At 45.5% G+C, this 11,464-nt stretch overlaps 1 protein-coding gene across 3 annotated transcripts in view; it reads left to right on the forward strand.

The window, feature by feature from the left end:
• naa50 (N-alpha-acetyltransferase 50, NatE catalytic subunit) overlaps positions 1 to 10,418 on the forward strand; it is a 31,748-nt gene extending 21,330 nt beyond the window's left edge. For all 3 annotated transcript variants that reach the window (XM_072476038.1, XM_072476036.1, XM_072476039.1), the window contains 2 exons: positions 8,001 to 8,067; positions 9,752 to 10,418. In XM_072476038.1, the coding sequence (XP_072332139.1) occupies positions 8,001 to 8,067; positions 9,752 to 9,923 (239 nt within the window). In that variant the 3' untranslated portion in view covers positions 9,924 to 10,418. The remainder of the gene's footprint in view (positions 1 to 8,000; positions 8,068 to 9,751) is intronic.
• Positions 10,419 to 11,464: the final 1,046 nt, after the last annotated feature.

An 11,464-nucleotide genomic window follows, 5' to 3' on the forward strand; every position in this document is an offset into this window, starting at 1 on the left:
TGTAAACACCATAGCAAAAATCAGCAGGACCAAAGGCCACAATGTCACGTAAAGTGGTGGGCCGCAACATCTGTGATGTAAAATGGGAGGCCGCAACATCTGTGCCGTAAATTATTGAATTCTCCTATCTACATTTCAAGTGTGAAAAAGAACCTGTTCATCACCAGGCCTCCGCTGAGATGACCTAATCACGTGACTCTCAAACTATTCCTTTCTAACACAATAGTGCACTATCCACTTTTTCTCCACTTTAATTGTATTTTATTTGATTGCGCGTGAGAGAGTTGGGGAGGGAGTGATGTTATGTTAGATTTTGTGAGGTGAACGCTTCAATAAATAGCCCTCTTTATTTAAATCCAGGAAAGCTTGCTGCTGGTTGTTCAAATTGACCACACACAGGGTTCAATAAGCACACATATCTTCCCTTTCAAAAGAGACTGATTACGGACTGTAAGGGAAGGGGACAAGGGTTCCTATTCTCTCTCAACCCAGTTTGTAACCCGTGGCATGCCCTATCAGAAACAGTGGTGATAGCAAAATCCATGCTGGTTTTTAAAGAGTGGTGGATAAATATTGGGAAAGGGAAAACTTAAATACACGAGGGAAAGAGTATTTTAATTAGACCTAGAAATGAAATGTTGCCAGGATGGAGTGGACATTTAGAGGGCTGTAAGATGCAACTGCCCTTAAATAAAATCTGCAGCACATAAACCGGTCATTCTGTCTGTTTCATCTTCTCTAATCCCTGGGTTGATGAGTTCCACATGCTTGTATATTTGAGATTGAAATGTAAAGGTTGTCCATTCCATTGTGCAGTTTAGTAATGGAATGTAAGCATGAACAGTTTGCTGTTATTGCCTATTCGTGGTTATTGGGCATGAGATCTGGCCGAAAGTTACACATATTTAACAGCTGAGTGCAGGGAATGTGGCAAATGCTTGTTGCTGGAACAGAATTGTGATAGAAACATTCGGAATGGACACTGAGCATATTGGGAAGTCTCGGCATAAAATTGGATAAGTAAGCAGGCAAAAGCTGTCATGGTGGATACTCGGTTTGCATGGGTTGGAATTCAAGGTATCTGGACTCCCTTTTTAAAAATCACTGTTTCGATCAATATTTTTTTGCTCTGCTTCCGGTGGCAGCCATGAGGTGAGCAGTTGCACATGAGGCGGCTCCCGCCTGGGTTTTGTTTTTGTTTTTTTTGGCCCCTACTGCCCAATTAATGGGTGATCTTTGGGAAGAAATTGGTACAGTTCGGCGGAAATAGATCCCCTCTGGCGAGTGATGTCTGGTGGGTACAACACCAGGGGCATAGATTGGGCAAGGGATCATGGTCGCATTGAGGCTTTCGAACCTCAGAAGGGGAGAAAATGGTGGAGGTCTCTGTGGCATCGTTGCTCCCTCGGGATGACCGAGTACTCAGTGGACTTCTTGTCGGGTGAATTCAGTTAACAGCGAGGATCTGGTGTAGGTGATCGAGGGGCCTGTGGCACCTATTCATGTGACCTTGGACAGGTTGGATCAGCGGGTGGAGGTACAGGGGGTGACGATTCAGGTGATGGAGGAGATGCTCACTGATCACAGCAGTTGGATTATCTCTTTGGAAGCGTTGCTGGCGGAGGACCCATGGTTAAAGGCCAAGTTCGATGGCCTGGAGAATCATTCCAGGTGGCAGAATTTAAGAACTTTTGGGTTACCTGACGCCCTGGCAGGTACAAACACCACTGATTACATTTGCAAGATGTTTGGACAGTGGCTCTTCTTGACCCCTCTTGAATTGGATCGGGCCCATCGTTCGCTGAGCCAGAAGCCCAGATTGGGGAGCCACCATGGGCAATCATAGTCCGGTTCCATCAGTACCTGGATAAGGAGCAGGTCCTGAGATGGGCGAAGGACATTCAAGAGTGTGGATGGGAAGGCAATCCCATCTGAATTTTATCAGGACATTGGGGAAGAGTTGGCAAGAAAGCGTGCGGCGTTTAATAAGGCCAAGGTGGCCCTCTGCTAGAGCGAAGTACATTTTGGGATGATGTACCCAGCTCATCTCTGGATTTCCTTCAGAGACAGACTACTATTTCGACGTGCCGGGGGAAGCAAATTACTTTGTTCAGAAACACGGATTTGGGGGAAAGTGTTTGAAGACTATGTTCTTGCTTGCTTAGTCATTCTTGCGTTCTTCTGTATTTGCATTTTTGTGTGGGATGGTTGTAAAGTGGAAGAGGGTGTGTTGTTATGGGACTTGTTGGTGTACGTTGTATTTGGGGGTTTATGTTTGGAACTGTCTGGGGAGGGGATTTGGGCGAGGTTCTTTGTTTCCTTGGTATTAAAGTTGGGGGGCTGTTGGTTGATGCACTGTGTAAAAGACCTTGATTTTTACACTAGGTGGGTGTCACCTCGCTAGCAGTTTAGCTGGTTAATGGGGACGGAGTGGGGAATAGGACTACAACAGGTTACCTACGGGGAGGTTGGGGGGGCGGGGTGATTTCTTTTGATTCTTAAGGGAGCGAGATTAGATTTTTTGTGTTTGTTTTGATGGGGTTGCGGGATAGGGGTTTGGTTCTTGGTTGTTTGTTTATCTGGTATCGGGGTCTGGGGGGGCGGGGGGTTGCGTGGAATGTGAGGGGTAAAATGGACCAGTTAAAAGGTCCCGGGTATTTGCCCACCTGAAATGTTTGATGTGTTTTTTTACGGGAGACCCATTTGAGAATTAGAGCTCAAACAAGACTGTGGAATGCATGGGTGGGGCAAGTGTTTCACTCGAGTTTTGATGTTAGGACATGGGAATCGTGGCGTGGATTAACAAAAGGATGACTTTTTCTGTAGTTAACGTTATGGTGGGCTCAGGAGGAAGCTATGTATTAGTTAGTGGGTGTTGGCGGGCACACCAGTAGTTTTGGTTAACATGTATGCGCCGAATTGGAATGATTCAGAATTAATTGAGAAGGGGCGGAGCACTTGGTGATCGTAATATTGGATCATGCCCCACATTATACGGATCTGTTACTGGAGCCAGGACGCTCTTGTCGACCCCGTGGTGGTTGGATATGGTGCTGCTTGTTGAGGGATATTGCGAGTGGGTGTCCTCCGCTATTGGGGAGTATGTGGAGTTAAATAAGAATGTGGCAGTTTCGTCCTGCACACTCCGGGAAACATTGAAGGCTGTCATTAGGGGGAGATAATTTCTTATAAGGCACATAAGTCCAGGTGGATTAAGAGACCAAGGTTGGTGGCTTCCATCTTTGAGGTCGACGGCAATATCGGAGCTTTGGTGGAGAGAAAGGAATTATAGATGGATTTTAAATTGTTCTCAATGGGGAAGGCAATGAGCCCACTTCATCGTGCGAGGACGGCGTTATGTGAGTACGGGGAGAGGCCAGCAGTCTGATAGCTCACCAGCTGAGACGGCAAGCTGCCTCCCGGGAGATAGTTCAGGTTAGGGACTCTGGTGATGGGTTGCTTTCTGCCCCAGAGAAGGCCAGTGAGATGTTTTGAGGCCTTTTACCGTGGGCTATCTAAGTCTGAGCCTCCGGAGGAGAATTCGAGAATGTTACAATTTTTGGGTGGGTTAACCTTCCTGCAGTGGAACGGGAAGAAGGCAGGAGCTGGAGACGCCGATTGGACAGGAGGAGATCATGAATTGTATTTGGTTAATGCAGATGGGTAAAGCTATATGGGTGGATTATTTTATAGACAGTTTGCTGGTCTGCTGGTTCCACTTCTGGACATGTTCAATGTTTGTGTCCCGGAGGGTGTTACCGGCCATGTTGGCACAGACATCAATCTCCTTGATCTTAAAAAAGGACAAAGATCTGACGGAGTGTAGGTCGTACTGACCCATTTCTCTGTTAAATGCTGACGCTAAACTGTTGGCTACTCGTTTGGAGCCCTGCTTGTCAAAGGAGCAGACAGGATTTATTGGGGGTCAGCAGCTGTCGGCCAATATTAGGGGATTCTTGAATGTCGTGCTGTGACCCTCAGTGGCTGGGCCAGAGGTGATTATCTCGATGGATACGGAAAAAGGGTTTGACTGCGTGGAGTGGGGGTGTTTTAAAGATTATTTGGGGTTTGGGCCAAAATCTATACCGTGGGTTTGGTTTTGTATTGAGGTACGTTCAACTGAGCAAAGGTCCGAGTCACGGGTTTCCACTATCCCCATTGCTGTTAGCAATTGAGCCGCTGGCCATTGCGCTGAGATCGTCTTCTAAGTGAAGGGGGATACAGCGGGGCGGACGGGAGTATAGGATGTCCCTGTATGCGGACGATTTGCTATTACACATTACAGACTCTCCAATGTGGGGGAGATAATGGAAGTGCTCCGGAAGTTTGTTTCGTTTTCAGGGTACAAGTTAAACATGAGCAAGAGTGAATTTTTACGGTGATGCAGTTCAAGGTGATGTATAGGGTGCACTCGACCAGGGCATGTATGAGTCCGTTCTTCTCGGGTGGAGGATAGATGTGAGTGGTGTTCCATGGGGCCAGCAAATTGCATGCACATATTTTGGTCCTGCTTCAAGCTTGCTGATTTTTGGGTCCTTTTTTTTTTTTTTTGAAACAGTGTCAGGGATTCTGGATGTTAGGGTGGAGCAGTGCCCAATAGTGGGCATTTTTGGCGTGCCGGACTTGCCGGTGCTACAGGAGGGGGAAGAAGGCGGATATCTTGGCCGTCGCCCCTCTAATAGCCCGGAGGCGAGTCTTGCTCGGGTGGAGGTCCCCGGTGCTGCCTAAGGCTTCAGCTTGATTAGGGGATCTAATAAAATTTTTGTCCCACAAGATCCAAAGATGCCATGAGAGAGTCGATGGATTGGTTTTATTCAAGGTGGCAGGCATTCATTACCTTTTTTAAGGAGCTGGTTACTGTCGGCTGTTGGGAGGGTTGGGGTGGGGTAGTCAGTCTAGTCGGTTGTGGGGGGTGGGGGACTCGCAGTGTGGGGGGATAGTCTTGGTATGAAACTGGGTTAGGATGGGTGATCTTGTGTTGGGAATATTGTTGTATAAATGAAAAGTTTCTTTGAATATTTTGTTATAAAAGAATAAAAGTATTTTAAACTTTTTTTTGCTCTATACCATTATATACAGAGGTGACAGTGATCACAGTTAATTGGACAAGCCCACGTTTGATCAAACTGCGGCATCAAAATCAGAAACACAAAGTGGTGGGAATTTTCAGGCAGTCTTCCAGCGTTTCTGAAATGAGAAACTGAGTTAACATTTCAAGCCGATGACCTTTCCGAACAGTTTGGTATTCTGCTTAAAAGCATTGAATTCCATAAGTCATTCAGTCTTGTCCGAAAATTGGCAGCAGAGCATGTTGAATGGTCTGCACCGTCGTCTGATAACTAAACCCATCAAGTTTCTTCACTTAGCACCCTTTTGGACCGGTTTCTATTTAAAATTTGGGACTTCTGTTCAAAGTGCCGACAAAGTACACCACAACATCCAACTGTGACAAAAATACAGTAGTTGCCCGATCCGATGTGTGACATGGCAGTAAGTAAAGTCGCTGTAGTCCCAGACGACCATCGGCTGCTCTCCCCTTTGAGAGCTGTCTGGTGGTGATTTAACCTCCAGTGAAGGGCAAGATTGAATAACCGCAAGGGGCAAGGTCGTGAATAACCTCAGTCGGTACGGGAATTGAATCCGTGCTGTTGGCCTCAATCTGCACCCGAACCAGCAGTCCAGTCAACTGAGCTAAACCGACTTAGCAGTAACCCCTGGATGGCATTTATTCATTTATTTTTAAATATGAATTCGGAGTACCCAATTTTTTTTTTTCCAATTAAGGGGCAATTTAGTGTGGCCAATCCAACTACCGTGCACACCGTTGTGTTGGGGTGAGACCCATGCAGACACGGAGAATGTGCAAACCCCACGCGGATAGTGACCCGGTGCTGGGATTGAATCCGGGTCCTCGGTGCCATGAGGCAGCAGTGCTAACCACTGCGCTGCCCTCTGGATGGAATTTATATCCTTTTTTGTTGCTCTGACAATTTGCCACCGCCAGGTCCCCAGAGAGCTTTGGTCAGGAGCCTGTTAAAGGTTCAGTATGAAAGTGGGGTACTTTTGAGTCCTTTCTGTTATTAGCCTCCCACATTAAAACATCTAGGAGTTGTAATTTAACTGCTGGAGCCCATTTGATCCAATCAGTCTCCATTTTAAATTGTGATGTTGTCATGGGACAAAACGCCATTGATGAGTTTTTGTTGCCAGATGTCATGGGTCATAACAACTGGAAGCATCTTTAGGTATTGGAACCTGATAAGAAAGGCATTCTGGAGGGAAGGAACATAGGTTGTCCTTGTATGCGGATGATTTGCTGTTATATGTCACGGACCCACTCTCCAATGTGGGGGAGGTCATGGAGGTGCTCAGGGAGTTTGGCCCCTTTTCTGGGTATAACCTAAACCTGGGCAATAGTGATTTGTTTTCTTGGCGTACAGTTGGGGAGGGGAGCGGAACTGGGCAGGCTACCATTTCGTCCGGCCAGGACTAATTTCCGGTATGTGGGAATTTGACTGGCCCATGATAGGGCCTCGCTCCATAAATTTAACTTGGGCCAGTTTGATGGATGGGGTGAGGGCTGATTTGAAGAGGTAGGATGCCCTTCCTCTGTGTTTTTGGTTGGGGGGGGGGAAAACGAGTGCAAATGGTCAAGATGAATATTCATCCAAGATGTTTGTTTTTGTTTAGTGTCTCCCAGTCTTTATTTCTAAGGCTTTCTTTGGTAGGGTCAGTAATTTAGTATCCACTTGTGTGTGGGTGGGTAAGACCCTTTACATTCACAGGGCATTTCTGCAAAGGTATAGACAATCAGCAGGGGGTTGGCACTACCTAATCTGTGTTATTACTGAGTGGCAAACATTGAGAAATTGCGGAGGTGGCTTGAGAATCCGGACTGTCTATGGGGGCAGATGAAGGAGGCTTTTGCATAGGGTCAAGTCTGAGGGCCCTTGGTACCGATTTCTGTGGTAAAGCGTTTGTCGAGCTTTAGTGGTATTAGCCTCTGAGGATTTGGAATCAATTTAGGCAGCATGTAAATTGGACTCTCTGTTGTTGGCGCTGATTTGCAGAAACCACAGATTTGTGCCATCTGGTTTAGATTCAACATTCAGGCAGAGGGAGGAGTTGGAGAGGTGTTTTAAAACTAAATTTAGAGTACCCAATTCTGTTTTTTTCCAGTTAAGGGGCAATTCAGTGTGGCCAATCCACCTAGTCGGCACACCTTTTGGGTTGTGGGGGTAAGACCCACGCAAACACTGAGAATGTACAGACTCCAAACGGACAGTGACCCGGGGCCGGATCGAACCCGGGTCCTTGGTGCTGTGAGGCAGCAGTGCTAACCACTGTGTCACCGTGCTGCCCCTGGGTTGGAGAGGTTTAGGGATATATTTCAGGGGGGTAGGTTCCAGCTCCCGAAAGGGAATGGTGACCATCAGTTGTTTGGGGGTGGGGGGGAGGGTTTGTGAGTTTGTTAAGGTCCTCTTTGTCGGGGACGTGGGTGGGGTATAAAACTGGGTTGGGATTTAGAACTGTTGGGGTTATTTTTGTCTGAAAATTTTGTTTAAATAAAAATATAAAAAAACAAAAGCACACTCAATGAAACTGAGTAAAATGAGAAGGCTCCTACCATTTGTGCTTTAATATCCAACTCCAAATGTATAATTTTAATTAAGTTGATGTAAAAACCCAGCTTGAAGGTCAGAACTGAAACTTGAAGTAGTCCCAGCAGATGTTTTGGTACACTTGTATAACAACATGAAGGCATTATATCTGTTGCAAAATTACGAGTGCTTTAATGGCCATGATCTGTTTCTTGGAGTGCACCCTGACATGGAAACTTCCAGTGTATCGTATTTGCTCATCATCGTGCCCTGCATTGGATTATGTGCATGCAACATTTTGGGTCACTGCCTACTTTTGATGCACAGACAGTTTTTTTTCCAGAGAATGTGTGCTCGTGACTACCGGCATTGAATGATTTATTCTTTTTCATTATTTAGGAACTAAAATGCTGAATCATGTGTTAAACATCTGTGAAAAGGATGGAACTTTTGACAATATTTATCTGTGAGTATGCACTGTTTTCTTCAAACCAGTTCCTTCCCAGCAGATAATTGTTTGTTAAACATGGGTTTGGGAATGGTTCTTGCCTAAGATTGTACAGGGATGTTGCTTGTTCAACAAACACAATTTCTGTACACTCATATATATGTCTGCAGCCTTTGCCTGCACTGTCTGAAAGCAATCTGCACTCCGATACTCCTTGTATCCATTAGGTTTTGAGAGGTGACTCTTACCTTGTTCACTAGATGGTCCTGCCTAATGCCTCATTGGCGAAATGGAGTCTGATCTCTGATCGGAGGTCCTGTCTGGATCTACAGCCTGTCGCTTCAGGTCCTGTTCACCACCTCTTGTGGTGAGCCCTGTTAGCCTCTATCTCACCGTGTTGGACAGATGTTGAAACGGTGTAACAAAGCCCATTGTGGCATGAAGTATTACAGGTATTTGGTAATTTTGACCGATGTGGCACAATGGCAGCATAGTGTGGACTGTGGCAAAGGGTGAAAGCAGAGAAACATCCTGTACCAGCCATCCACGGCAGCTGCCAAGCTACCCAGTCATCATGGATCTTCCTTGCCTCATGCAGCCGGGAGAGTGAAGGCAGCAGCACGCATCCTTCCTGCATTATAATCAAATTCCTTAAATATCCATCCAAACTATTTCCTTCTGATGAGTGTTCCACCACACAACCACCTAACTTCACTGAGAAGTTCATAAATAGCTTCATGCTCCAACCTGATTTAAAAACTTAGAACTTGCTGCAGAACGTTTTGGCTTTTTGCCGGGAGAGTTATGTTAAAGACAATCATTTATGGTGAAGACACAGCTTGTGGGAGAGGGGCCTTCATTGTTGTTTTGACTGAGGTCCATGAGCCTTTTTGAACTGTCCCAAGTGCACAGGAAGCATAAATAACTTTGTTCTTGCTGTAAATTTGACCCTCTGGGCTTCCAGTAATTGTACTCTTGGCTAAGTGTGGATGTCAAACTCTTCCGGCTTAACCTACTCTGAGGGAACTTGCAATGACGAAAGCTGTTGAGCTCTCCAAGTAGCACAGTGGTTAGCACTGTTGCTTCACAGCACCAGGATTGATTCCCGGCTTGGGTCACTGCCTGTGCGGAGTCTGCACATTTTCCTCGTGTCTGCGTGGGCTTCCTCCCACAAGTCCTGAAAGATGTGCTGTTAGATGAATTGGACATTCTGAATTCTATCACTGTGTACCGCGGTGTATAGGCGCCGGAGTGTGGCGACTAGGGGATTTTCACAGTGACTTCATTGCAGTAAGCCTACTTGTGACACTAATAAAGATTATTATTACTGTTATTAAATTCTCTACTTGTCTCCCGATCCAAATCAGATATCAGCAAGTGCCATCCAGACACTGTGTGCCAGAATAGCAGGGCATTCGCACGTCACAAGTTTGACATTGGTACAAAATCGAAACCACCTTGTGCAAATGCTGAATCCGACGTGTAAATTAAATCCCAAACAAAGCACGATTCTCTTCCCCAGGGATCCCTTACTACATTTCCTTTTGGTATCTGGTTAAGTGTTGGCTCCAGATAAGTTTGTAAATGCAAAATTAAACAAAAGCATTTCACTCCAGTGCTGCAGCATACTGTAAATATGTCCTGTTGCAATGCTGCATTTCTAAAGCTGCTTCATACATTAACACTATGTTTACCTTTGCAGGCACGTTCAAATCAGCAATGAATCAGCTATTGAATTCTACAGAAAATTTGGCTTTGGAATAATAGAAACTAAAAAGAACTACTACAAGAGGATAGAGCCAGCTGATGCACATGTTTTGCAGAAAACCCTCAAATACATTTCTCCATGCCAGAGTGTGGAAAATCAGAAGTGAAATTGTGGCTGAGCTTGCACGTTTGTTGCCAAAAAAAAGTCTGTACAGACGGTTGGGGGGCGAGCGTCGAGAGGAACCTGTTCTCTGCAACGCGTTGTGGCAATATTCTTACCACGTTAACCTGAAACCACTCAAAATTATTCTCGCATAAAACATTCTGTATCTTCACCAGTTAGAATTAATGTATCTGAGACGAGCAACCCATCTGCCAGAACTGTAATCAAAGCATGGGGTTTGGGCATGTTTTTATTACTTTACCAAGTTCTAAATTGGATTTTTTTTTTTTTTTTTTTTTTCAATTCAAGCGTGCAAAGAAGTGATCTGGTTTTTGTATTGAAAAAAAATTCAGAGCAATTCGTGCATAGTTCATTTTTTTCCACAAAAGTTGAATTAGTACTTTCAAGAACTAATTGTCCTACAAACTTATTTGTGCCTATTGGAGTTATATCTCCCACTTTTCATTTCATGGAATAAATATTTCAATTTTAAAGGTGATACTGGATAGTCTGGTTGTGCTCACTGATTCATTTGTCAGCAGGAACCATGTCCGGTCCTTTGTCCTGCTGGAGTTGTTGTTGTATCCACACACTGGTCTCCATTCCCGTGTTTGCTCCTATTTAATGTGTCAAGCAGCCTTGGGTTGTCTTGTTTCACAACCCAAGCCTGTACTACACGAGGATTGGATGAAACCTCAGATGTTACGGCTGGAACATATAAAGGGTCACCTTTGGGATTTGAAGTGAAGAAATGGGACCTTGGTTAAATTATTTAAAAATCTATATTTTAAAAAAATTATTTCATCGCCGGCTAGACTAACATTCATTGCCCATTCTTTTTTTTTTTAAACAAACAATTTTATTGAGGTTTTTTTGGCATTGTAAACAGTTACCGATAACAGAAATGTGCAAACATCAATATAAAACCACTACTTCAATCAAACCATACTGCACATGCCCTCTTCTCTTCCCTAGACACTACCCGCCTATTTATCTCTCCTACTCTACTCTACTCTTTCCCCCCCCCCCCCCCCCCCCCCCCCTGCTGACGTTCACTCTCCTGCGAAGAAGTCGATGAATGGTTTCTACCTTCTGGCGAACCCCAGTACAGATCCCCTCAAGGCGAACTTAATTTTTTCCATACCCAGAAAACTTGACATGTCTGAAAGCCATCGTTCGGTCTTCGGGGGTTTTGAGTCCCTCCATGCCAGCAGTATCTGCTGCCGGGCTATTAGGGAAGCAAAGGCCAGAACATCTGCCTCTTTCTCCCCCTGGACTCCCGGGTCTTCCGAAACCCCGAAAATTGCCACCCCTGGACTCATCACCACCCTTGTTTTCAGCACCCGGGACGTGACCCCCGCAAATCCCTCCCAGTACCCCCTAAGCTTAGGACATGCCCAAAACATGTGAACATGGTTCACTGGTCCTCCCGCGCATCTAGCGCACTTGTAATCTACCCCAAAGAATTTGCTCATCCGAGCTACCGTCATGTGTGCCCGTGAACGACCTTAAATTGAATCAGCCGGAGCCTGGCACATGTTGCGG

Source organism: Scyliorhinus torazame, chromosome 15, assembly GCF_047496885.1.
Source record: "Scyliorhinus torazame isolate Kashiwa2021f chromosome 15, sScyTor2.1, whole genome shotgun sequence".
Taxonomy (NCBI): Eukaryota; Metazoa; Chordata; class Chondrichthyes; order Carcharhiniformes; family Scyliorhinidae; genus Scyliorhinus; species Scyliorhinus torazame.